This window comes from Alternaria ventricosa, assembly GCF_023758065.1.
Source record: "Alternaria ventricosa strain BMP 2768 chromosome Unknown scaffold_14, whole genome shotgun sequence".
Classification (NCBI taxonomy): Eukaryota; Fungi; Ascomycota; class Dothideomycetes; order Pleosporales; family Pleosporaceae; genus Alternaria; species Alternaria ventricosa.
The window spans coordinates 882,378-905,870 of record NW_026055694.1 but is presented as its reverse complement, the minus strand read 5'-3'; the positions used below and the strand labels follow the sequence as shown (position 1 = coordinate 905,870).

General features: G+C 53.6%; 6 protein-coding genes across 6 annotated transcripts; 2 read left to right on the top strand and 4 right to left on the bottom strand.

Annotated features, from left to right (window-relative positions):
- Positions 1–335: 335 nt before the first annotated feature.
- J4E93_007871 (uncharacterized protein) lies at positions 336–2,570 on the bottom strand (the record flags this gene model as incomplete). Its single annotated transcript, XM_049345775.1, has 1 exon — positions 336–2,570. The coding sequence occupies one exon, from the start codon at positions 2,568–2,570 to the stop codon at positions 336–338; it is 2,235 nt and encodes a 744-aa protein (XP_049197302.1).
- A 214-nt stretch (positions 2,571–2,784) lies between these two features.
- J4E93_007870 (uncharacterized protein) lies at positions 2,785–4,110 on the top strand (the record flags this gene model as incomplete). Its single annotated transcript, XM_049345774.1, has 1 exon — positions 2,785–4,110. The coding sequence occupies one exon, from the start codon at positions 2,785–2,787 to the stop codon at positions 4,108–4,110; it is 1,326 nt and encodes a 441-aa protein (XP_049197301.1).
- Positions 4,111–8,687: 4,577 nt separating this feature from the next.
- Positions 8,688–9,419, bottom strand: J4E93_007869 (uncharacterized protein; the record flags this gene model as incomplete). The annotated part of the gene is made up of 1 exon (XM_049345773.1): positions 8,688–9,419. The coding sequence occupies one exon, from the start codon at positions 9,417–9,419 to the stop codon at positions 8,688–8,690; it is 732 nt and encodes a 243-aa protein (XP_049197300.1).
- A 7,294-nt stretch (positions 9,420–16,713) lies between these two features.
- Positions 16,714–19,464, bottom strand: J4E93_007868 (uncharacterized protein; the record flags this gene model as incomplete). Its single annotated transcript, XM_049345772.1, has 2 exons — positions 16,714–19,251; positions 19,303–19,464. The coding sequence occupies 2 exons, from the start codon at positions 19,462–19,464 to the stop codon at positions 16,714–16,716; spliced, it is 2,700 nt and encodes an 899-aa protein (XP_049197299.1).
- Positions 19,465–19,892: 428 nt separating this feature from the next.
- J4E93_007867 (uncharacterized protein) lies at positions 19,893–21,122 on the top strand (the record flags this gene model as incomplete). Its single annotated transcript, XM_049345771.1, has 1 exon — positions 19,893–21,122. One exon carries the CDS (start codon positions 19,893–19,895, stop codon positions 21,120–21,122), a length of 1,230 nt encoding a protein of 409 aa, XP_049197298.1.
- Positions 21,123–21,289: 167 nt separating this feature from the next.
- J4E93_007866 (uncharacterized protein) lies at positions 21,290–22,117 on the bottom strand (the record flags this gene model as incomplete). The annotated part of the gene is made up of 1 exon (XM_049345770.1): positions 21,290–22,117. The coding sequence occupies one exon, from the start codon at positions 22,115–22,117 to the stop codon at positions 21,290–21,292; it is 828 nt and encodes a 275-aa protein (XP_049197297.1).
- Between the last annotated feature and the right edge of the window lie 1,376 nt (positions 22,118–23,493).

The following is a 23,493-nucleotide window of genomic DNA, read 5'->3' as shown; positions in this document are numbered from 1 at the left end:
GGCGACGAAGGGGCGGTGGAGAGGGGAGGGGCAGTAATGCACTCGTACGTATGTTATTACCATGAAAAGCGCAGCGTGCTAAGCGTAATAATCTCTTGAGTGAATGGACGGGCGGAAGGGTATAATCAACGCATGGATATGTTCGGCTCGAGGGGGTTGGATCGTTGTGGTGTAGTGTAGTAGTGTGTGATGGGGAGGTGTTTGTGGAGCGAGCAAGCGATAATGATTTTGCATGGGCAATCGACATTACAGGATAGACGAAACAAATGCCTTCGATTTGAGAACACATCCCATTCCTATCAAACCGACCTCGAGTAGATAGACAACCTGGTCATCTACTGACCCTCAGTAAGCACCCTCGTCCAATCAAACTTCCTCCACCCCTTCCTCCATCCCTCCACCCTCCGATCTCCTTTAACCCATCGCCCCTGCCTCTTCACAACCTCAACACCCACATCCAACATCCCACCCAACACCTCCCTCGCAAACAAATCGCCCCTCGGCCACGCCCTCTCATCCTCAACAATATGCCCCAACCCCCCATCTAGCTCAAACCAAACATGAAAATACGGCATCTCCTTCGCCAGACTCCTCCGGAACGCCTGTTTCCCAAGCCCATTCCGACTCGCCTTCTGCGTATCAATAAGCGGTTTATGCTGCGTCCAATCGCTCGCAGACTCCAGGATCGCTTCTTTGAAAAACGCAGGCGCGGTATCACCTAGTTCATACGGTATAGGAACGGCGTTGAGCGCCGCGTGTCCTTTGCGACCGGGAAAAGCGGCGTTTTCGTAGAAGACGACGTCGCGGCCTTGGTCGTGGTACATGCGTGTGAGGCACTTCATGAAATTGCGGATTTCGTCCCATTCGTCGTCGTCGCATTCGAGCAGGTTGGTGCGGTGCTGGATGGGGACTATGACGGCGCCGCCGGTGCTGATTTCAGGCTCGGTGGGGAGGGTCAGGAAGACGCGGGTTGCGAGGCTGATGATGGGGGCGATGGGGGGTTGGGGCGGGGACTTGTCTTCGTGGTGGCAGAGGGGGCAGGCGTCGAGGATGCGGTTCATTTTCGTGTAGTCTTGGATGGCGGCGTTGCGCAGGTTGATGGAGGATTTGGGGGCGCGGGCGGCGAGTTTGGTCGCGTTGTCGTCGATGTAGTCGAGGTCGTTGTCGAATTTGCTGTCTTTGGCTATCTTTTCGGCGAGCAGGGCGCCTTCGCCGCCGGCTTGGTTTTTGGTGCGCCGTTCTTGTCGGACCATGTCGTCGATGGTCATTTCTTCGTTTTCTTTGACGAGGCCGCGCTCCGTGCCGCGCTTGTTGGTCAAGGCGATGACTTCGCCTTGTCGGCCGCCGGCGAGCATGCGGTTGTCCATTGCGTTTAGGACGACGACGTCGCGGTTTTGGGAGGTTGAGTTGCCGGCTAGGGCGGCGTTGTATTCGGCTTCCAGTTGGGCTGCTTCGGGGGCCTTCTTCATCTTTGCCTTCATCATCTGCGCCTTTAGTCTGTTCAACTCGGTCTGGCTGAGCATAACAGTGTTTGTTGCTGGTTGGGGATCTTGCACTATTTCGCCTTGGGGTGGCTCTGAGGGTTCGTGTGACTCGCGCGACGGCCTGCGGATGCCTGCGTTGAGTCTGCGTTCTTCAAAGAGCTCGCCAGATGGCTTCTCTTTTCCAACATAGTCTTGCCCATACATCTTTCTGCGATCCAGCTCAATCTCTTCCTCACGCGCCTCATCAAAGTCCCGTAGATCACCATACTTCTCCATAGCTATTTCTTCCACACTTCGTCCTGACTCCTCCGCGTTTCGGTAGATGCCCTTCAGTTTCGTCATGCGCCATTGCGCACCTGAGTCACCGAATGTGTAGCTGACTTCTCTTTGCGCGGGTTCTTCCGCGACAGCGTTCCGGTCCTTGGAGTTGCCCAAATCACGGTTCAGCTCCGCGTGATGCATTTTGAGCGCCGGCTGACCCTCATCAGATGCCTTCACATATGTAGCTTTCTCTTCCCTATTCTTGCGCTGCACGTATTCGACGTCCATGGAAGAAGGCGCCTTCATCCAGTCGTCGCGTTGCAGGTCTGCGTTCGCTGCGTCTTCGAGCTGCTGGTCGAGGATGTCGTCGTCTGGTGGCGCGTAGTCCTTCTCCTGAGGCACCTCATCTCCCGACGACTCGTCTTCCTCATAGTGTCGCGACTTGCGCTTTCGCGTCAAACGGTCTTCCTCGTCGCTCGATTCGGCTTCCTTGTGTTTCCGTCGCGGCCGATCATCTTTCTCGTCTCTCTCACGCCTTTTCCTCCGCGCGCGCTCTTCCGAGGTTTCGCGATGGTGTCGCGATCGCTTGTGACGGTGGCGCTCGTCTCGGTCGTCGTCGTGATGGCGCGATGAGCGGTGCTTGTGGTGTCTGTCGCGACTTCTGCTTCGATCGCGTCTCTTCTTGTCGTCCTTCTTCTTGGTCTGCGCGAGTTCCTTCTCAAAATCCTCCAGGCCCATGTTGGCGGTGATACTAAGTCGATTGGTGTTGATAGACTTGTCGCGAGAGGAAAGTTTGGAGATAGAACCAAAGCTCGGGCCTGACATCACCGCGGCGGATTCCCTAGCGCGCGTCCGCCCCGCCTAAGAATTTCTAGAACAACTCCTCTACATCCCGCTGTCAACAACGCAGCTTGACCTAACTCTCCTTACAAAGCATCACGCGTTTTCCCCCGATAGCCCGCTGCCACTTTACCACTCGTTCTCCGAACCTTCCCTCTCACCCCTCGATCGTCTACAAAACACGCGCACAACTTCCGCAATGTCCTCCTCAAAGGCGCCAGAGGGCTCTGCGCCTGCCGCCAGTTCACACACACCCGTTTCGATTGTCTGCGTGGGCATGGCTGGTAGCGGCAAGACCACCTTCATGCAGCGCCTTGTCTCACATCTCTACACTCATCCCGACCCGACTCAAAGCGAACCCTCCGTCTCCAAAGCGTCGCCGACACCCCCGTACATCATCAACCTCGACCCCGCCGTCCACCATGTTCCTTTCACGCCCAACATCGACATCCGAGACAGTGTCAACTACAAGGAAGTCATGAAGCAGTTCAATCTGGGACCCAACGGCGGTATCTTGACGAGCTTGAACCTGTTCAGCACAAAGATTGATCAGGTCATTGGTCTGTTGGAAAAGCGAACGCAGCCGCCAGCGCCGGTGAAGGAGCTAGAGCAAAGCACAGTCGAATTCATGACAAGTGGGGGCAAGGATAAACAGGCAGCGCCGGCGCAACAACCGCAGGTCAAACATATCCTCGTGGACACGCCAGGGCAGATCGAGGTCTTCGTCTGGTCGGCAAGTGGAGAGATTCTGCTGTCGAGTTTAGCCAGCACATTCCCCACCGTTATCGCATACATCATCGATACACCGCGCACAACTAGCACGAGCACCTTCATGTCCAACATGCTCTACGCCTGTTCAATTCTCTACAAGACAAAACTGCCCATGATACTCGTCTTCAACAAGACCGACGCGCAAGACGCCCAGTTCGCGAAGGATTGGATGACCGACTTCGAGGCCTTCCAAACCGCCCTACGCAATGAGGAAGAGGGTGGCAGCTTTGGTGGTGAAGGCATGGGCGGAGGAAGTGGATACATGGGTAGTCTGCTGAACAGCATGTCACTGGTACTGGAGGAATTCTACAAGCATCTCAGTGTTGTGGGCGTTAGTGCTATGACCGGAGACGGCATGGATGAGTTCTTCAAGGGTGTGCAGGAGAAGAAGGAAGAATTCGAGCGCGACTACAAGCCCGAGCTTGAGCGACGTAGGGCAGAGAGGGAGCAAGAGAAGAAAGCGACACGTGAACGAGAGTTAGACAAGATGATGAAGGACATGAAGGTGGGCGGTGCAGGCGCAAAACCAAAGAGCAAGCCGCGGAAAGAAGAGCCCGAGACGGTCAGCGATGCAGAGAACTCCGACGAAGCCGGCATGATGGACGAAGACCTAGACTACGAGGACGAGATGGACTCCGATGATCCAGAAAACGGCCTAAAAGAGCGATACAGGCAGGCAGTCAACGACCGCGGCGTCGACCAAAGCGAGGACCACAGCTTCGCACGATATGTAAACATGGCGAAGTTCACATGAGAGACGCAGCACCCATCATGCAAACACACCCGACTCAAGCGCTGATAATGGTTGGACCTCGACATTGCACGATAGGCAGTCTCGCCTCCGGATTCCTGGTTCGTGTTCGGGAAGTAGCTGCAGGCGCTCACATGTGCGGCCGCGAAGACATATGCTGTTGAGAAAGTTACGGGCGACGTGCATGGTTGACGGGCCGCAGCGAGACTGCCGTGTCAGTGTTTTGCATCAACACTAGTCACACACGCACGCGTACTGAACCCTTTTCTCACCCATGCTCTCGATGCTAAAAGTAGTCCCCTGCCCACGCACGAGCGGCTTGTTTCGTCTTTACCTGCTTTCCGCTACCGTGGCTTTACTATACCCTCGCTCGCGCTGTTACATGTGTCTTGGTTACAAAGGCGGGAACACGCGTCTTACTTTACTAGACTAGAAGAGAAGGGGTCTCGGAAGCGAATGTTGCACCGCGTGCATGCAGGGCAGAAGAATAAGGGTAGCGAGACGATAATCTGAGTTGTCGCTAGTTACACCTGTCAGTTGTCAGCTTCGTGCATGTGCAGTGTGTAAGACATTTTCAAAGTTTATTCTGCATTACCCTTTTTACTGGCGAAATGACTTCTCATGTGATTCTTGGTGCTCCATGGTGGCTAACTCTTGGAGCTTTGACTGGGCTATGTGTGCGCAGAAGTAGGTTCGTAGGGTCTTGGACACGGCGGATCTTACTACATCAGAATGCTAGGCGCATTTATACTGAACTCTATTGTTGAATTAGAAAGACAAAAGGCTTTGTATAACTGATAAACGAACATATATGTGAGATTTGAGAAACCAGTCCCCTCCAGCAGTGATGTCTTCTTGTCCGCCAACGTACGTAGTGACCTTACCCTATTCATGATCGTAATCCCACTGCTCGAACTTTCAATATAGACAAATAGCTCCCATGATACAGACCCACTTCGCACCTCACAACTACACTCCCTACAACCCGGTGGCTAAAGCGTTTACAAGTTATCCATGCACAGCAGATCACCTTCGCAATCATGTCGTGTCCTCCCCTTCGCCCAAGCGCGACATATCCTACTTCTCCACAAAGATACACTTGTGTATCAGCCATAGTGACACGGCATAAAGGGCCTGAGTCCCTGGCTTAGACGGTCGGTGGCTTGCAGGTTGTAAGATCGACTTTGGGGATGACAGGTCGGTGGGCGCTTGCCCTGGGTCTTGGGCTGTGGTACGGGGCGACCGTGGAAAGGGAAGGGAAGAGAAGAGGGGAGTGGGGTGGGTCGGGATGTTTTGAGATGATGAGTGTCTGTTTACTCCGTGCAGAGTTTGTATGTGATTGGCGTGCATTTGATGGGTGTCTTAACTCACGTTTATGGAGAACTGTAAGTCTTAGAGTTGGGACTGCCCTAGATCTCTCATTCATTTGGTGTTTCACGTACACCACATTGTTTTGTAGCTCCTCTGAATGACAACTAAGGTATATTTCTTTACCGGGAAACAGATCGGACATGCGAGTGGAGCTCTATACAAGGCCGTGGAAACAAGATGGGCTTCTCGTGTTGTGAGACTGCACGACGTAGGACCAAGCGGCCGTCCCTCGCGCCCACGTCCCCGGTGCGACATGAGCACATGGCGTTAATCTGGTGCGACGCAAGAAACCGAGAACTTTGGGATCTCGCTGCTCTTCTAGCATACTTGGGCAAGCACTGTGACTTGAGCAACGTGGGAATCGAAGCCACAGTAACACTCTGCGTACTATTCAGAAGCGAGAGGGAAGAGACGTCAGTGACCTCTGCCGCATCACCCTGTCGGCAGCAGAGGACGGAACGAAACATATCATCCCCGCCAGCTCCACATCACCCTACTCACCCTGGAAACACCCTTCCTCACTTTCCCCGAGCCAGGGAGCAGGGAACGGGGAAGGCGGCAAACCCGCCAACACCCTTACCGTATACACAGCAAATGACGACCTGCACACATCCATCGTACAAGATGCACAACATCAAAAGACCCGACCATGCATCTCATCTCCCCCCCGCAAACTCGCCTACTGGAGCCAGGCCACGCTGTCTCAGTCATCTTGAGATCTGCAGGCAGATAAACGAACGTCTCACAACAGGGACATCCCGCAGTGGGGCCAGTCCCAGGCCTCCCAGCTCGCGTCCAATGTTGTACAGAGCGGGACGAGGGCTTAAAGGCGTGATGTTGTGCGAGTACCTGGGTAAGGGAGAGACATGGGGTACTGCTATAAAGGTATACTGGAGAGTGTTGGGTGTAGCGAGTCGGGTGGTACGACACTGCAGTATGTTGCGTTTAGCGAATGCGTGGCTACCGTACAACCATACGCAACCACCGCATACAACTCTCTGCCCTCGCAACGAGACCTGAAAGCCGCAGTGGCATGAGGTGGAATGTCTAGTCTGACATGCATGGACGCAATCGCCAACGGCAACTCTGCCCGTCAACGAAAATGAGATTAGGCAGAACAGGCAACAAAGAGGCTGATACTCCGAGTTGAAAGCAAGAAATCGATGACTACAATCCGCAAACCTAGTTGTTACCTCCTCTTGTATAGCCGTAGCGTTTCCACTAACTAACTCGCTCCAGAAGATGCGAGAGGTCACATCCGCGAGTAAACCTTATCTTCTCCAGATAAAAAAAAAGTAAAAAGGTACATACTCCATAGTATGATCGTGGAACCAGTAAGTTGGCCCGCGTAGCCGCGGCAGGGGCACAGACAGACTTTACCAGCAAGAGACAGCGGAAGCCTGATGGTGACACAGCGTCACGGTCCCAAAGTTTGCGTGTTCGCAGCGCTGCTATTATATCCGAAAGATGCCGTGTCGGGTTTAGTAAACGCAGAAACGACCGACCCCAGCGTCCCAGCCACACATACGCGCGCCTCGAGATCGTCGTTGAGGGGGGAAACCCAATTTGTTTTCGCTTTTTTGTTGGCTTTGCAGGTTGCATGTGCATGCTGGTTGAGAAACAGATGCGCCCTGTCCTCGCAGCAGTTACGTGCTTACTTGCTCTTGCCGATCCGCAAACTTCCGTGATGTACGACCGAACAATACTGCAAACTGCGCGCGAAACATGGAACGACGCAAAAAGCAGAGGATTGCTGTTGTTGATGCAGATATGATGTCACGCTCGGTTCATCCGTGGGGACAGCATTTCCACGATGGGCACAGATTGCGATGCAAAAGCAGAGGAGCGTTGGAAAGTGAGCCGAGACAGCGGTGCAGCAGGGCAATGGGAATCCGCGATCCGGCGTCAAGTCGGATGTGGGGTCCCTCCCAAGGCGGAACTCGTAACCCAGGGCGCGCCATTTACAGTGCAACCGACGCTGGATGCCTTGCGACACGTATTGTGGCTGACGAGTCGAAAACGCGCCCTCGAAGCCAAGGATGCATGCTGGGGAATTTCGTTCTCTCCCCGGAGAGCTGGCCTGTTGTTTGGATAGAGTTTGTCCTGCTAAGATTTCCGAGCCAATGGCAGGGCTTGGAGCCGTGTCCTTCCGAATCGGGGTTTCCGGGCCTGAGGGTTCTTGTGCAGATCGTTAAGGTTCAGAGCTAGGCTCGAAAAAGATCTGCAGGGTCATCAGCGTTGTGAAAGGCCTTTTATTAGTGGGTCGTTAGCGTCAGGTTCTACCGATGATTTCAGTCGCTGCCAAAGGGTTGAGGACGAGACCGTTGGACGACGTGGGCTGACTCTAGGCGCGGCGGAGAGTGAGCGCTGTGGCGTGTTGATGGGACGAGACTCTGGGATAAGCTTTGGAGGGGTAGAGATTCTAGCGCGGAGGCGTGCCCGCTATGTTAGTATGGCTGAACATGTTGGCGTGCCATGGTTGAGAAGCGGGCAATAGTGCGTTTGGTACGAACTATGAGCTGACAGCGGGGTACCAATCCGCAGTTCGCGGCCGTTTCTTGTCGTCACCATTGCAGGTCAAAACTGCAAGTGAATGCTGTCCGTAAGGTTGGTGATCGGCTGTGTCCCAAACAACCCATGGTACAGACGGACTGTTGAGGTCAGTCACCCGAGCACAGGTCACAACGCAGATTGGTGGAAGATGTGTTTGTAGTAATTATTTGGATTGTTTTCTGTCGGAAGCCACGGCATTACTCCGTGGACATCCGTGATGTGTTTGAACTATGAGAAATCAAAGGTTGATGCCCCTTGAGTAAGGGCGGGTATCCATGTTGCCTATTCCGAGCCCTAATCCCTATGTTCGAATGGCGTCCTCCACGTACACTGCCCAACATGAGGATGCTCGCGGGAAAACCGCTGAGAAGGACACAGGCTGTGCGCGGCCAAGTACCGAAGTAATTGGTACCGTAGTATATACAATGAAAGAAAAGAAATGCGTGCGTCGATGCGCACTGCTCCCAAACGCCAAGATCCGTTCGTAGCCATGACGGCATGCGTCTATTGTTCCGACGGACTTTTGAAACTCCATGATATCGTGGTCGTAGCCCTAAGCGCCTCGCTCCAGAAATCCGGGGGTCTGATCTAGAAGACCCGAAGAGATGATCAGAGATGTGATCAGATGAACGGTGAAAGAGAGATGAGATGAGCGATTATGACTCAAACTTGCGCTTCTCACCACTCGCTGCGATGGCGAGTGCGTCAAGACCACCGTATTGGGCGGGAGCGGGGTTGTAGCTGTAAGCAGTCGGGTCGGGGTACCGAGAGCTATTGGGGAACTCGAGGAATGAGTCGGTGGACTGAACAGCGGGGGCCATGGAGAATCCGGACGGGCTGAGGGGAAGCGACGGGTCTACCATGGAAAGCTGTGACAGGGAAGGCATCGTCGAAGACTGGAGTGGGGCTGGCTTGGGTCGCTTCGCCTGGTGTTTGGCCTTCTTGACGTCGCGCTCACCGCCCTTGGCGGCATTGCGGCCGCTCTGGTGGGTGCGGCGATGCTGCTCCATGTTGTCTTTGCGGGTGAAGGCCTTGTTGCACTCGGGGCAGAAGGCGTCCTTCTTGCCAGTGTGCTTCTTGGCGTGACGGGCGGCGTGGCCAGAGGTAGTGAAGAAGTCGTTGCAGCCGAACTGCTTGGCCATTGGGCACGGGTAGCTGTTCTTCTTGGGGCGGGCGTTCAGCGCCGCTTGGTCAGGGTGCTCAGACATGTGGTCGGGCCTGAAGTAGCCAGCCTGGGCAGGGTTGGTGTGGTAAGGAAGAGGGCCAGACGATTGATGCATGGGGACGCCGAACTTCTGGTCGACGAAGAAGCCATTTTGCGCGAAGACAGGCGAGTCCATGCCGGGCTCATAGGAGAAGTCAGGCGTGATGGGCGAAGGCGTCTGCATGGTCGAGTCGGAAGAGTCGCTACGGACCAGGCGAGGAGGTGAGGCGAGAGGTGAAGATGAGTAACTGGAGGTCCGGGATTGGAGGGAAGGAGTGATGGAGGGAAGTCGGACAAGTTGAGGAGGAGGCGCCGGGCCGTCGTTTAGCAATGACACTCTGCGACCTGTCGAATTCTTGCCGGACAAGGCGTCCATTTTGAGCAAACACGTGCCAGTGGGGGAGCGACCAAATTCGCAGAGAGAGCGATGGGCTGCACGTGAAAGTGGTGGCCGGGTGGTTGAGGCGCTTTATACAGAGTGATGCTTGAGTGATGTGCGAGGCAGGCGACTGACGTCGACACGACAATGAGACAGGTGTGCTGGGTGGGGAGCGGGCGTGCTGAGTGAATTGGGAGAGAGCTTACTGGAGCACCACACGACAGATGCGGGACTGGGAGCAAGTTATATTGGGCAAGGCACAAGCAGGGCAGAAGCACAGGGTTCGCTGGTCCCAGGATCAGGGCACTATCAGGGACTGAGAATTGCATGCGTGGGGATGGGAAAGTGCAGTCCGCCCTAAGACGCTAGCGCCAGGCAGTGGCAGGGGCCCCGGCTGCCGGCGATCAGCTCGCGAAGCGACGCGCACTAGGAAAGAGCGACCGACCAGGAAGCGGCATCAGCGCATGCCACCGTGGAACTCAGTGAGATGCACCGCGGAGCGTGCTGCTGGGTTGCTGGGACGAAGGTTGAGCGGTCCTGCAATCGACATGGGGTGTGCAGAAAAAGAAAGCCATGCAAGATTGGCCCGTCGGTAGGTGGCAGCGCCGGCCAATGCTACTGCGGCGGACAGGTGCCGTCTGCTCAGGAGAGATCGAGATCTCGAGGGCGGTTTCAAGGAACTCTGCGACCTTCGGGCGCCAATGGCAAGAAACAGGCCCTGTGCCAGCTCACACCCGCACCCTCCGTCGGCCTGGTGCCGGTGCTTGTCGGCGTCAAAGAGTCAGTTGTTTTGTTTGGGGATGCGCATCGGAATGATGTATCGCATCGGTCGCATCGTACTCGACACGACGGATCGCCCTCGACACCGACACCACAGAAGTACACAGCGCAACTATCGCAGCGACAGCGACAGCGACAAGTCGTACCAAGACCGTCAGAGGCTGTCATACCAGCTTCCTCTCAGCGCCCCAGGGTCTGCATTCTCGAGCGCATTCGGTACTCGAAAAACAACGCGCCGGCATAACGTCGCTAGGTCTGATGTAATACAGAATCAGGGTCTTCTCCGCTTACGCATCCCTGCCAGCCGTTCCGACCTATCCGCTCGCAGCCTAGCGCCGCGCTGGACGTTGAGCAGTGATCGGGACATCTGGTGGGGGATCGGTATTTTGGCACAACAGATGACGTCGGGCGCCCGCCATCAGCCACAGCCCCTGGCGCTCTTTTTAGCGGCAAAAGCCCCATAGACTCCTCTGGCCAGACTCTTGACCTTGCGCGCCGTCCTCGAAACGGCAGCCGCGCAGCACTGACCGAACCCCTCCATCGAGTTTTTGCACCACATCGACGTGATCTCCCTGCTCTAGCCTGCTTCGTTCCTTTTCACTTTGCGCGGCCACCACCCATCCGGTCCTTTTCTCCCCTCCAAGGCTGCCCGAATCACGATCTCTGCCACCCTCGCGCAGCCTTTTCCCATCGCTGTTTTATGCAGGGCCCGCCCAAGTCCCCCTTCCTGCCGCCGACTGACCCGGCGTTAATCTTCTCTTACAAACGCTGATGTCACTCCTGCCCCGTGCCTTACGCCTCGCATTCGGCACCGGTCCCCACTGCCGCCCTGCCCTATCGGGAAACTCACGATGGCCAAATCCCATGCTGCCTCATGTGCGCAAAATTACCACCCGGCGACACGAGGGGTCCCCTGCTGTGATTGCTGCACCTCATGCCGATACGCTGCTGTCGATACGATCTCTAATATCTCACCGACTTTGGCATCACGATCTCCATTCTTTTGCTGATGGGAGCAAGGGCGCCACGCAGCCACGTGGACCAGCCCGGTGCTTCGTGATCGTCCCGCCCAACATCTGAGAGATGAGATGTGATCTTGACCAATGCCAGCCTCGTCTTCAGCCATAGATCCTCCTGAAATGTTCCACGGTACTGCGCCCTTGGCCCCTGCCGCAGCTGCTTTTTCCTCGTCAATCTGGGAACTCAAGATGCTCACCGCGCTCAGCTAAAGCCAAATTGCTTCTTCGCCCCATCTCTCCCTCGCGCAATCTTCCTCGTGTGCTATTTCCTCTGCATGCCCCAACTGCCATTGGTGCAAGACGATGCGCCCACTTGAAGACCCTGCAGATGAATTGATGGCGTCTTCACAAGCGCGAAAGCTCTCAACGTCCGGCGGCCTCAGCTCTCCACAAGATCAACACGTCCAGGATGTCAGATGGCGCCCGCGTCTTGGGATTTGCTTTTGATCTGACCCAAACAGCCGTTTCGCGCCGTCTTGCACATCTCTACTGATAGGCACTGCGAACTGTTTGGATGCCAATACCATCGTGAACTCATTGTCGCAAAAGAAGCGCGCCCCACCTAACATCCGTCTGTATACCGATTTTCCAGGGAGCTGAAGTCTCTATTCTTGGCAACTATATACCCCACCCAGTGTCCGTCCGCCTTATATCGAATGAGAGTGGCTGGACTATACTCCGAGCAGCGTTTTTACGGTTGGCGCTACTCTGAACTGTAAGTGTTCAACGATATCGTGACCAAGCAGTCATAGACGGTCCTCCATCACTCCCGTTTATCCAGCCTAGGGCATATTCATCGGCTATTGCACTCTTCCTAGCATATCTGCATGGGTATCGAGTAGAACTGCGAGAGCGCAACGCGGCATGCATATCCGCTTGCTTGCCTTGCAAATGCCTGTCGCCGTAATTGGAAACATCCTGGCCGCATGGAAAGAGGGAAACATGTTCCTACCCAGTCAAGTCATGCCCAGCGACGTCCCTGGACAAGCTCCTGGCTACAAACTGGACCCTGGATAGTCCATCGTCAGCTCCAGATCATGTACGCGTATTGTCACCAGTAGTCCCGCATAAATCGCAAGGTTCATACACAACACCTACGACATGAACAACACGAACCCATATCGGCGATCAATATTGGTTTAGCCACAAAACAAGCATACGTCACGTAAAAGCCGTTAAGCGACGCGGTTTGAGATCATTGTCCCGTGGCGCCACTACTTCCGAAGATATTCGGTGTCGAAAGAGCCGTGTTCTCAGAGGCTGATAGCCGATCTTAGCAAAGTCTAGTCGCTCTCACTTCCACGTTCGAACTACGGCAAGCGCGCAAACTCCAGACTCCTGCTTACATTAGTTTTTACGCCTCTCATTCCACATATGCCGTCTTGATCTCAACCATTGATTGCAGGGTCTTTCAAGGGAGCTATTGACCCCTCCAGAAGCGAGGAGCAAGCTCCGGAATGAGGGTCTCTTACTCGAAACCCCGCTCCAAGCTGCGTTATTGGTCAGAACGCCCCGGAGCGACCACCCGTGAGGCGTCGACCGTTGCCGAGTAACCGTAGCATACCTGAGAAAGAGGTCGCGCTAGGTTGTCCCGCCTCCCCGCGCTTACACTACACCCAAGTTAATCCACGTGGGAAGGAGCTGTTCACTGTAACCCTTTTTCTTTTGCTCCCGACCTCTCAGCACTGAGCGACCCTAGGATCACACCCAGCACTCTGTGGTCCGCCGTGTAATGATTATGCACCAGGTTCTCAACCCAACACAAGGTTCGCATTCGTGCGGGGCGGCTCTCCGCAGCGGTATCAATGCTTCATGAAGATCTCCAATCCTTCGAGCGCGCGCCATCTCACCTCTCAACAACGCTGGGGCATGGTTCTGCGAGATTCAATTACGCCATCTATGGACCCTTTGAGAGTTGTCACGGTGCATGTCGGAAGAGGTCGGTATCCGGTTTGCAAGGGGCTGGGGTTGGTCAATATTGCATCCCTTGAACAATGGCAGATCTGGACTCTCGTGTTCTGACCTGCAATGATCACAAGACATACGGACTATGGCGTAAGTCAATCCTTTGTGTAGCTTACACAATCAGAGGAAACGTAGCTGTCAATTATCGGTCATCCTCCGCTGCAGTCACCGCAGGTTGAACGACCCACAGCATGTCTCCTGGTAGCGACCAAGCCGTCCGCTGTCAAACCATCGTATGATGCGCGCCATGAATAATGCGAGTCGTGACCGCGCATCGGTGACCTGAAACGACGCGCATCAACCACCCCATCAAGTTACACCTCCAAGATTCCGCCCCAAGCAACTGAGGCGAATATCCACCGCCTCTGCAAAGCTGAACTGTCACGCAGCATTCCTTCGCGATCACAGCCTGACCTCATTGCACCGAGCAAGAGGCCGACTCACAAGCATCATGACCGGCATAAGCGAGCGCAACGCGTCGTCCCTCTGACGTCTTCTACCGGGCATCTCCTCCGTGTCACACATCACATCGCATCACATCCGCGGTCCAACCAACCCCCTTGTCTTTGCTCGCTTCCTATTATCCTCGGTGTATTGACATATACATGACACTCTTCCACCTCATACTCAACCACCATACCCACACTAGAACCCGCGGACCCCCAACGCGAAAGCGAAAAACTTACGCGTTGCATCGGGACATCCGTTTTTTCGCTTAATTACCGAACCTCGAACGTCTAGTCTTTGCGATCCCGGGAAGGTCGGTCCCCACTTGCATTGTTTGACGTTATCATCGCCGGGGGTAGTCAATTGCTACTATTTCTATTCGTGGTCTCTGCGACTCAAGATGCCGAGTCAGAATGCATGTCCCCCAACGCCCCGACTTTCATGTGTGAGATGCCCGTCACTGTTACGGTGCCGGAGATGGTCTTTGGGTAAGGGTGGCGTATCCGAAATCTACCTGCCGGATGGATTGTTTTCCTTGTCACTCTTCTGTTCCGCGGGATGTTATGTTCGGTGGCATTGGCGGCGGGTGAAAGTTCCGCTGGGGAGATCAGGCTGTTGCATCGGATTGGTAGATGCGATTTGTTGGCGACTCCTGTTACAACGGTACACTGGGAGTAATGCACTCCTACGTCGTAATTTGTAACTCTCAACAATATCTCTTCTAGCCCGGATTCAGAGCATACTCCCGCACCTCGTACATTATCTCCTTCTCATGCTACCATATTAACTTTTCGCTTAAGCAGCATTTCTCCGGAGCGCATCTCAATCCAGCTCAGATCAGAGCCAGGGCGTTGAAAGTAGGTTTTCGAGTGTCGCGCAATGTTCATGCACATGCAACTACTTCCCTTTTCGGAGATACAAAATGCTCAGGGCTGAGGCACGAATCACCATGCTCAACCCACCTGGGCCGTACCCTGTCCTGACATAGGCCTAATTCTAGACTATGTAATGAACTCGCATACGCGACTTGCTGTCTACTGCAGACTACTCAAACAATCATGATGTAGCGTATTCGCTTATCTCCAAGTCAAAGTAATGGACTGGCGGCCTGAAATATGTATCCTCAGCAAGGAGACCGTGGCCATCTCGCGCATCACTGGTTCCTAATGCTATGGAAGTGGTCAAGTGATAAATTGGTCAGCACGAGCTAGAATAAACGCAGTAGTCAAGTGGTAAGTGATGGTAACGCGGAGTTCTCGCCGCTAACCACATCCATGGACATGCCTAGGTGTCATGTTGTTGTCAGAGTAAAGTACGCGGCTGAGCTGAAATCGTGTACTAGAAGCAGGGAGCCCCATTGTTGTTTCATGCATAGACTAGTTCTCGCTTCTGTGAAATGCGTATAGTAATGGTAATGGTAGTACGAAAGCTGAATCGTGTATTCAAAAGCAGGGAGACCATGCCTATTTCCTGCATAAACTAGTTTTGGTATCTATGAAATGGATATAGTAATGGCAATGGTAATACGAAAGCTCAGTCGCGTACCCTGAAGCAGGGAGACCATGCCTATTCGCGCATAGACTAGTTATCGTACTTCTATAAACTTGGTGTAGTCTTGATGAACACGGGATACGCGGAGATTGAGGCCGAGGCCACGCGCGCGCTATAGTGATTGCCGGAACGGGGAAGTGCGCGGGGTGAGGCGCCGGGTGAGACGAGGCGGGATGGGCGAGGCCTTGATCATTAATCGGAAAAGGGTTCTTGGGGTGCTTGGGCTTCTTGGGTTCTTACACCTTGACATGAACATTCGCATGGTACACCATGCGAGACCTACCTCGGGATGGCTTTATCGGTCTTGAACGCCGATGCAGAGGTTTACTGATCGTGAGGACGACATGATTCTTTCATGAGGTTTGAGTGAGGTTCGAATGAGTGTTGTTGTTGGGCTTCAAGAGACGGGATGGAGGTGCATGAGTGTTGTTGGGCTTCGAGAGACGGGATGGGATTGAAAGAGTGAGGCTGTTGAGCTCGAGGGACGGGATGGCGATGGCGATAGGACGTCGTGGGCATGCGGAGTTTTGGGGGTTTTGGACATGCCCCCAGATTTCTGTTCGTGAGGTTTCTCGCGTTTTGCCTACGTGTGGGTGGATGGTAGATTGCTATAAGAGGAGGGAGGGCTCTGGGTGAAGTGTATGCCATCTGTCCCCTTCTCATCTTCTTGGAGTGTCCATGTACATTCAAGCCTAGATGGAGATTAAGATCGCATACAAACCCCATACATAGTTCAACCCGATGTACGCTATGTAAGAAGAACACGCTATCTACTATGTGGCTGGTGTCTTATGTTGTCGATACGGTAAGTGCTGGCTTGTGTGCTCACGGATATCGAGAGCCCGTAAAGCCAGCTCTGTGAGCGTACTTGACACCCTCTTTCAAAAACGATGTTCATCAAGTGTCTCATCTACTTCTTCACTGCGGGATATGTGAGCTTTCTATCTCACTCTCGTATCTTGCTTAGATATTGCAATCATTGTAGTATCCAGACAACCTGGCTCAACCCAAAGAGATCGGATTTGAGGTAGCCAAACTAATACACTGCAGATTTGACAATGTAGGTGTGAGCCAATTGACGGGCGTTGAAGAACTACACGAAGATGGGTAGGAGTCAAGATGGACAACATATCTAGTTTATGCACCAAAACATCAGTAACAGCAATGAACACACTCGTGATGGTCTATGAACTCGTCCATTACAAGGGTATGGGATATCTACAATAAAACTCAAGCCATGGACAAGACGAATAACGCCACTCGATGAATCGCATCAGCATTACTACAAGACTGACTCCTCGCACCTGCTTTTGCCCTACACCCTACAAGAGACGCAGCTACTCGCTATCGTCATCGCCGATAATCTTCGCGTAGTCTTCCATAGAAGCGAAAGTGGGCAGGCTCTTGAGCTTCCTCTTCTTGGCCTTGCGGCCATCCTTGTCCTTATCTTCGTCGTCATCGTCGCCGACGTTGAGTTCGACTGGGACGTCGGCATCGCTGTCCATGAAGGCGTCTTCGTCGTCGAGGTCGAAGTTCTCAAAGTCATCGTCATCGTCGTCTTGGTGCTGGCCACCGGCAGCCTCTTCTTCTTCCTCTTCCGCCATAGCCTCATCATCGTCGCTACCGAGGTTGAGTTCAACACCGCCGTCCATTCCTCCAGCTTCATCGTCGCTCATCATATCGTCCATATCGAAGTCGCTGAGGTCGTCATCGTCACCACCATCGCCTTCAACATCCGGACGACTCTTGACAAGCGCCTGCCAGATCTCATCATCATCGGAGCTGCCTGCATCACTGTCGTCCTTGTTCTTATTCTTCTTCTTCGTCTTCCTGTCAGCCTGCTTGGCTTTGCCGGATTTTTCGAAGTATGTGTGAAAGAAGACCTCGTCGACACGGACGTCGTCGACCTTGCGGCGCCAGAACTGCTCGGAGTTGAGCGGGTCGTGCGTGCGGTCGCCGTCGCGGGCGGTGATGAGATAAGACGCGGCCTTGGAAGTTCCAGACATAGGCTGCATGATCGACGAACCATGTATACCTGGAGCCTTTGTCTTTGCGTTGCGGAAGGAGAACTTGTCGAGGAAGTTCATGAGAGTGTAGATAGTCGGGTCAGGCTTCTCCTTGATGGGCTCCTGGTTGACGATCTTGGAGGCCAAGACGTGGACAGAAGGGTGGTAGTGTGCTTGCAGTGGCAGCAACTCCCATAGACAAGACAGATCAGCATGCGCGTATTCTGGGTCTCGTTTCCGGGAGTCGTAGGTCACTTGTGCAGGCTTCTCTTCTACCTTCTTAGTCATTGGCTCCTTGTCCTCATCGACGTCCTCGTAGTGCTCATCACCGCTATCATCGGCGTGGTCTTCAGGCGTTGACAACATGGTCTTGATGGTCGGGAAGGTAGCTATCAGTTCGTTGACGAGGTACAGAACACCACAGATGAAAGGCGGCTCGTGCATGTGGATGATCTGGAGTAAGCGCTTGACGAAGGCCTTGACACGCTTGATGCTGGTATCAGCCTTGAGCGAGCGGTAGAGCAAGTTCAAGAACATGATGTGCTTTGATGTGGTCATCAATCGAGGATCCAAAAGAGATTCGTACAGAGTCCTGTAGAAGCGATCTGCGGAGTAGTGCTTCGTCGCAGAGATCTGCTGGATGAGTGTCATGGCCTGTATACTAGTGTTGAAGTTGGAGGAGTGCGTGACTTCGAAGATCATGTTCAACTGCTCTTCGAACTTTGCGTCGTCGGTTTTGGCGAATGGGAATGCGCGGTTGACACCTGTTAGGATGGCAGAGATCAGCTTCTCTCGCGACTCGTCCTCGACCTTGAAGGCCATGGTTGCCGCCTTTTCAGCCTTCTGCTTGGCCATCTTTCCTGGCTGACCACCACCTCCCTGAACGTGACCGTATTTGTTTATCCTCTTCTCTTCCTTCTCGTGCTCTTTCTGCTTCTTCAGCAGCCCAAGGAAGATGCTGAAGTAGATTTCCAGAAGCTTGTTGGCGACCTCGGGCTCCTTCAAGCTGAGAACGGTCTGGTTGAGAGTAATGATAGCGTAGTATTTGGCAACGCCACTCTGGTTCGGTCGGAAAAGGAGATCGGATTCGATGGAGCTGATGATGACGTTCTTCATGAGCGGGTGGGTAATCTGGAGCTGGAGCAGCAGGTAAGACGCCCTTGACGCGACCTTCTTTTCCTTGTCTCCAAGCTTGTTGATGAGCAGGCGCAAGAGGTTCTCTTCCTGTTCCGGCTTCTCTTTCAACAGCTCCCAGACATATGTAACGGCACGGTTGCGCGAGTATTCGACCTCGTCGTTGGACCAGGTTTCCAGAATCTTCAGCAGCTCAAAGTATTGTTTCTTCAGCCAGTCCTCGTACGCCCACACAATCAGATGTGTCTTCTCCAGAGCGCCCGGCAGCTTGTCGCCTGCTCTCCACTGTACATTCTTTCCTTGCAGTGCCGCAGTAAGGCCCGGCTGTCGCGCAAAGGCCTTGAGCTTTCGGTCTGGTGGGAGCAGAACACCCTGACCCAGCAAATCCTTCAGCGCAGCCAAGGCCTGCATGGCAGCATTTCTGCTCTTCTTCTGAGATAGACCCATGAGCTGTCCGAAAGCCTTTTGCGTGTGCAGCGGCGACTCTTGAACCAACAAGGTCAGCGCAGACACCTTATCCTCCATGGTACCAGACTCCATGACGGTCGACATGAACTTATGCGACGAGTCCTTGGCCAAGTGGGTGGCTGCATACTCGCTGGCCTCTGCGTCGAGGAGCTTGATGGCATACTCGTGGATGTTGTCGATGATGTAACGGGGCGGGATCGTGGGATTCTCGACGGTCGGGAGCGCTGGCAACTCTATCGCATGCCATTCTGGCTGCGGCTTGAGCAGCTATGCAAAGTTAGCTTCGTGATGAGTTTTTCTTCTCTTGATAATGCGCACCAGCTGCGACCGCGGCTTCTTTGCGTCACCGTCCTTGCGCGTGTCTTTCTTGTCGTTGCGCGCGCCATGCTTCCTGTCGTTCTTCGCGCTCATCCGGTTCTTATCCGGAGAAGGCTTCTTGAAGCCATCCTTGGTCTCGGCATGGGTTCGCTTCTGCCCCATTTGATTTGGTCGGTGTCGCGGAAGGTGGAGCTACAAGGTCCGTCAGAGAAGAAACTCTGACCGTCATGACCTTGAAAAGATTCCAGTCGCTCGCGAGAGCACTGAGTCGAGATTTTGGAGGCCTTGGCATCGGCGTTTTGTGTGGCTAACGGCTTGCGGACTAGCGCGGTGGAGCCTTCATCGTGGTGCATATTGCGACACAAGTGCGGACTTTGGACGCACCTCCGTGCGGCCATGCTGTGACTCAACTGGTTGCTTTGATTCAGGGTCTTTTACATCACACATCAATTCGGTCCTAACCTCGACATACCAAGAACACCAGTTGGTATACGTCGTCACTACCAACACATCCCCCACCAACTACCCCGCCAGCTCGCATATGCTGGAGTAAGGCAAGCGCGCAAGGACCACGACTATCATTCCATATCATGGCTACCGAAGCAGGCGATGAGGATTCGAAAATATCCATCACACCCCTTCTCAAACGACTATGGCATGAGTCACCGACGACCAAACCAACAGCCGACGAGATTGCAGCAGCCCTCTCCCTGATCTTCACGAACAGTCTATCAGAAGTTCAAACTGGAGCGCTGTTGACATGTCTCCACTTTACAGACCAAGACCGACAAGCAGAAGTATTGGCAAAATGCTCCAAGGCGATGCGCGACTATGCTACTGGAATTGACGTCAACGGTCTCCAAGAACTCATCAGCCAACGGGGAAGGAAAGAGGGTTCCTACCAGGGAGGTTTGTGCGATATAGTTGGTACAGGAGGTGACTCCCACAACACTTTCAACATCAGCACTACGTCGTCCATTCTCGCCAGTGCCCTCCTCATGATCGCAAAGCATGGCAACAAAGCATCGACATCACGTTCTGGTTCAGCAGATCTCCTGTCTTGCGCACCCCCTAAACCACCTGTCATCACCGCTATCGCACCCAAGACCATCTACGAAATCTACTCAAAGACGAACTACGCTTTCCTATTCGCCCCAATCTTCCACCCTGGAGCCAGACACGCTGCTTCCATCCGAAGGCAACTGGGCTGGCGCACCATCTTCAACCTTCTCGGACCCCTAGCAAACCCGCTACACGATTTGATTGAAGCGCGTGTGCTGGGTGTAGCAAGAAAGGAGATCGGCCCTGATTTCGCCGAGTCGCTGAAGCAGTCTGGCTGCAGGAAGGGCATGATCATCTGCGGTGACGAGGAACTGGATGAGCTCTCGTGCGCTGGACCAACGCACTGCTGGCGGTTAGCCGAAGATTCCTCTACAGGGGAGACCAACATCAACTACTTCACTGTAACGCCAGCGGACTTCGGACTACCCGAGCACCCACTGAGCGAAGTCAGTCCTGGACAATCGCCCGAACAGAACGCCCAGATCTTGATGAAGATCTTGATGGGCGAGGTTCCGCCGGATGACCCAATCCTACACTTCGTCTACATCAACACCGCGGCACTGTTTGTTGTCAGTGGTATCTGCGATGCGGATACCAGCGACATGGGCGAGGGTGATGATGGAAACGTCATCAAAGAGGTTGGCCCTGGAGGTGGACGCTGGAAAGAGGGTGTCAGGAGAGCTAAGTGGGCAATCTCGAGTGGAGCGGCGTACAACGAGTGGCAAAAGTTCGTCGAAGTTACAAACAAGGTGGCATAGATTACATAACGTGGGTTTCCACACAACTGTGTATTCCAAATCCAATCGTGAAGGTATTCCATGGCTTCTATCAAGCACGCGCTTACATCTGAAAGTCATAGAACCTCACATCTCGCCCTATCGGCTACTTCAATGTCCTACTTCGTTCCTTTTATCCAGCTTCTCGTTCATATCCCGTGCACCAGCCTCCGAATATTTGACTCGGTAAACCCATACTCTGGCTTTTCTAGTATAAACTCCTGATCTTTTCTGGTTGACTTGTACCCTTTTACCACAAATCGCAGCGTCTGGAGCTTCTTTGCAATCCTATCAAAATGCTGGAGCGTCTCCACTAGGCGGTTGGCCATGTCGATGTTGTTGTAGTATCTTGCCCATACGAAAGTCAATCGTCGCAAGTTAATCGCGTATGTAGCGATGAAGGAAAGAGACCGGTAGTCTTCCACATAACTCTTCCCCGGAATGGTAATCGATGTCATGTGCGCCAATGTCGAAGGGAGAAGGCGCAGCCAGAACACCGTATCTGGCCATTGGACGCGAGGATATAACGCAAAAGGACCCTGAGGAGAGTGCTTCAATGTCAGCACATCGTCGAAATCGATCTCAGTGCGTCCAAACACCAGATCCATCAGCTCGGATCGGATCTCCTTGTTCACGCCGAGTATATTCCTCTCCGCCAGGCACCAGTTCCTGTTCTCCTCCCAAGACTCAAAGTAGTCGTCTTCATCTGATGAATCGTCATCGTCATCGTCATCGTTATCAGTCTTAACGAGACAAGCGCGCACGTGACACAAGCTCGAGTACTTTCGGGAGAATTGTAATTTCTCAATCTTTCGGCGCACTTGGAATACCCCGTTGCTTGCGTGCCGCATCCATGAACGCTTGCCATTGGAGTAGAGGCTGAAGTGTGACGCATGAGAGCAGCTGTTGTGCCAGCGGCCGGGGCAGTCGATCCAGATATAGCCTCCGACAGGGAAGTTCAAATAAGAGTACACCATATGGCGCACTTCGGCAGGAAGGCGAGGGAAGAGATCTGGAGACGCATTCGTAGATACATTCGTGGACGCCTTCGTAGATGTTTTCGTAAATGTTTTCGTAGATGTTTTCGTAGATGCTTTCGTAGATGCCTTCGTAGATGCCTTCATAGACGCATTCGTAGACACGTTCATAGGTACATTCCCAGGTACATCCCTAGGCGCATTCCTAGGCGCATTCCTAGGCGCATTCCTAGGCGCATTCCTAGGCGTATTTCTAGATGCCTTCGTAGATGCATTCGTAGACGCGACGGTGGGCGGCGGCGAGGGTACCACAAGAGCCGACTTGGTCATCGATCGTAGTACTGGTGCCATGATTGAGGAGGCCGCGATGCGAAGGTGCTATGGTGTTGCACTGGAGAGTTAAGTGAGAATTTCGTGGCTTAATTTTTATCGTGTGTGTTGACGGTTGGGTGCGAAAGATGAGGAAGTGCCTCATTCATGGCGGATTTTATGAGAGTACGCGGGCGGGCACGGGCTATTACTGCCTGTTGCGAGGTATTCGCAACTCGTGCAGGCAACAAAGCCCGCACGGTCCGTGAGAGATTCCGTTGGTAATGGGAGCGCCAAGTCTGACGCTTATTCGTTTGCCCTTCTACCCAGCGGAGGTTAGTTGTTTGACACTCACGCTTTACAAAAGCTGGAAGATGTGCAGGTGAACAGGATGACTTCTGTAGTATAATCTCAATGAAGAAACAGCACCCAGACGCCTTTGTATTCGCTGTATACAGCTACCGCAATCGCTAAACTCCGTCTCATAGACGTCTACGTGGAAGGATCCGAAAGTACTCCATAGCTATTTCAGCCTCATAACGCTCCGAGCGAGATTCCTCTTCGTCCCTAAGTCCATCCAGAATCTGCCAAACTTTAAGCACAACCGCACCCCATTGGGGTTTGTCTAAAACCATAATCTCCTTCTTCCATGTTTTCTCAGAAAAGCCAAAACGACTTGTCCACAAAATTCTTACTCTCTCGAGTTCCTTTGCAGTCACCGTGACCTCCCGAATCGTCTGTACCAGCGCCATGATGCCTTCGGTAGACATTCGGTAACACGAGCCTTCCCATATACTGTAAGTCAGGCGGCGCATGTTGGTAGCGTGTTTAGCGAGGAAGCGAAGAGATTGACAGTCTTCTTTCCATGCGTTCTCGCGCCCTGTATGGCCGTGACAACTGCCGCGTAGAGTGACCGCACTCATATGTGTTAGTGTCGAAGGAATTAGGCCTAAGCAACTTGGTTCGATCGCGCAACGGGGTCGAGAGCTGTCGTCGAACTGGAAGGCAGCGTCGTCTGTCAAAGGTCCATAAAACTCTACGTCGTTGACTCCAAACACCAGGTCCAT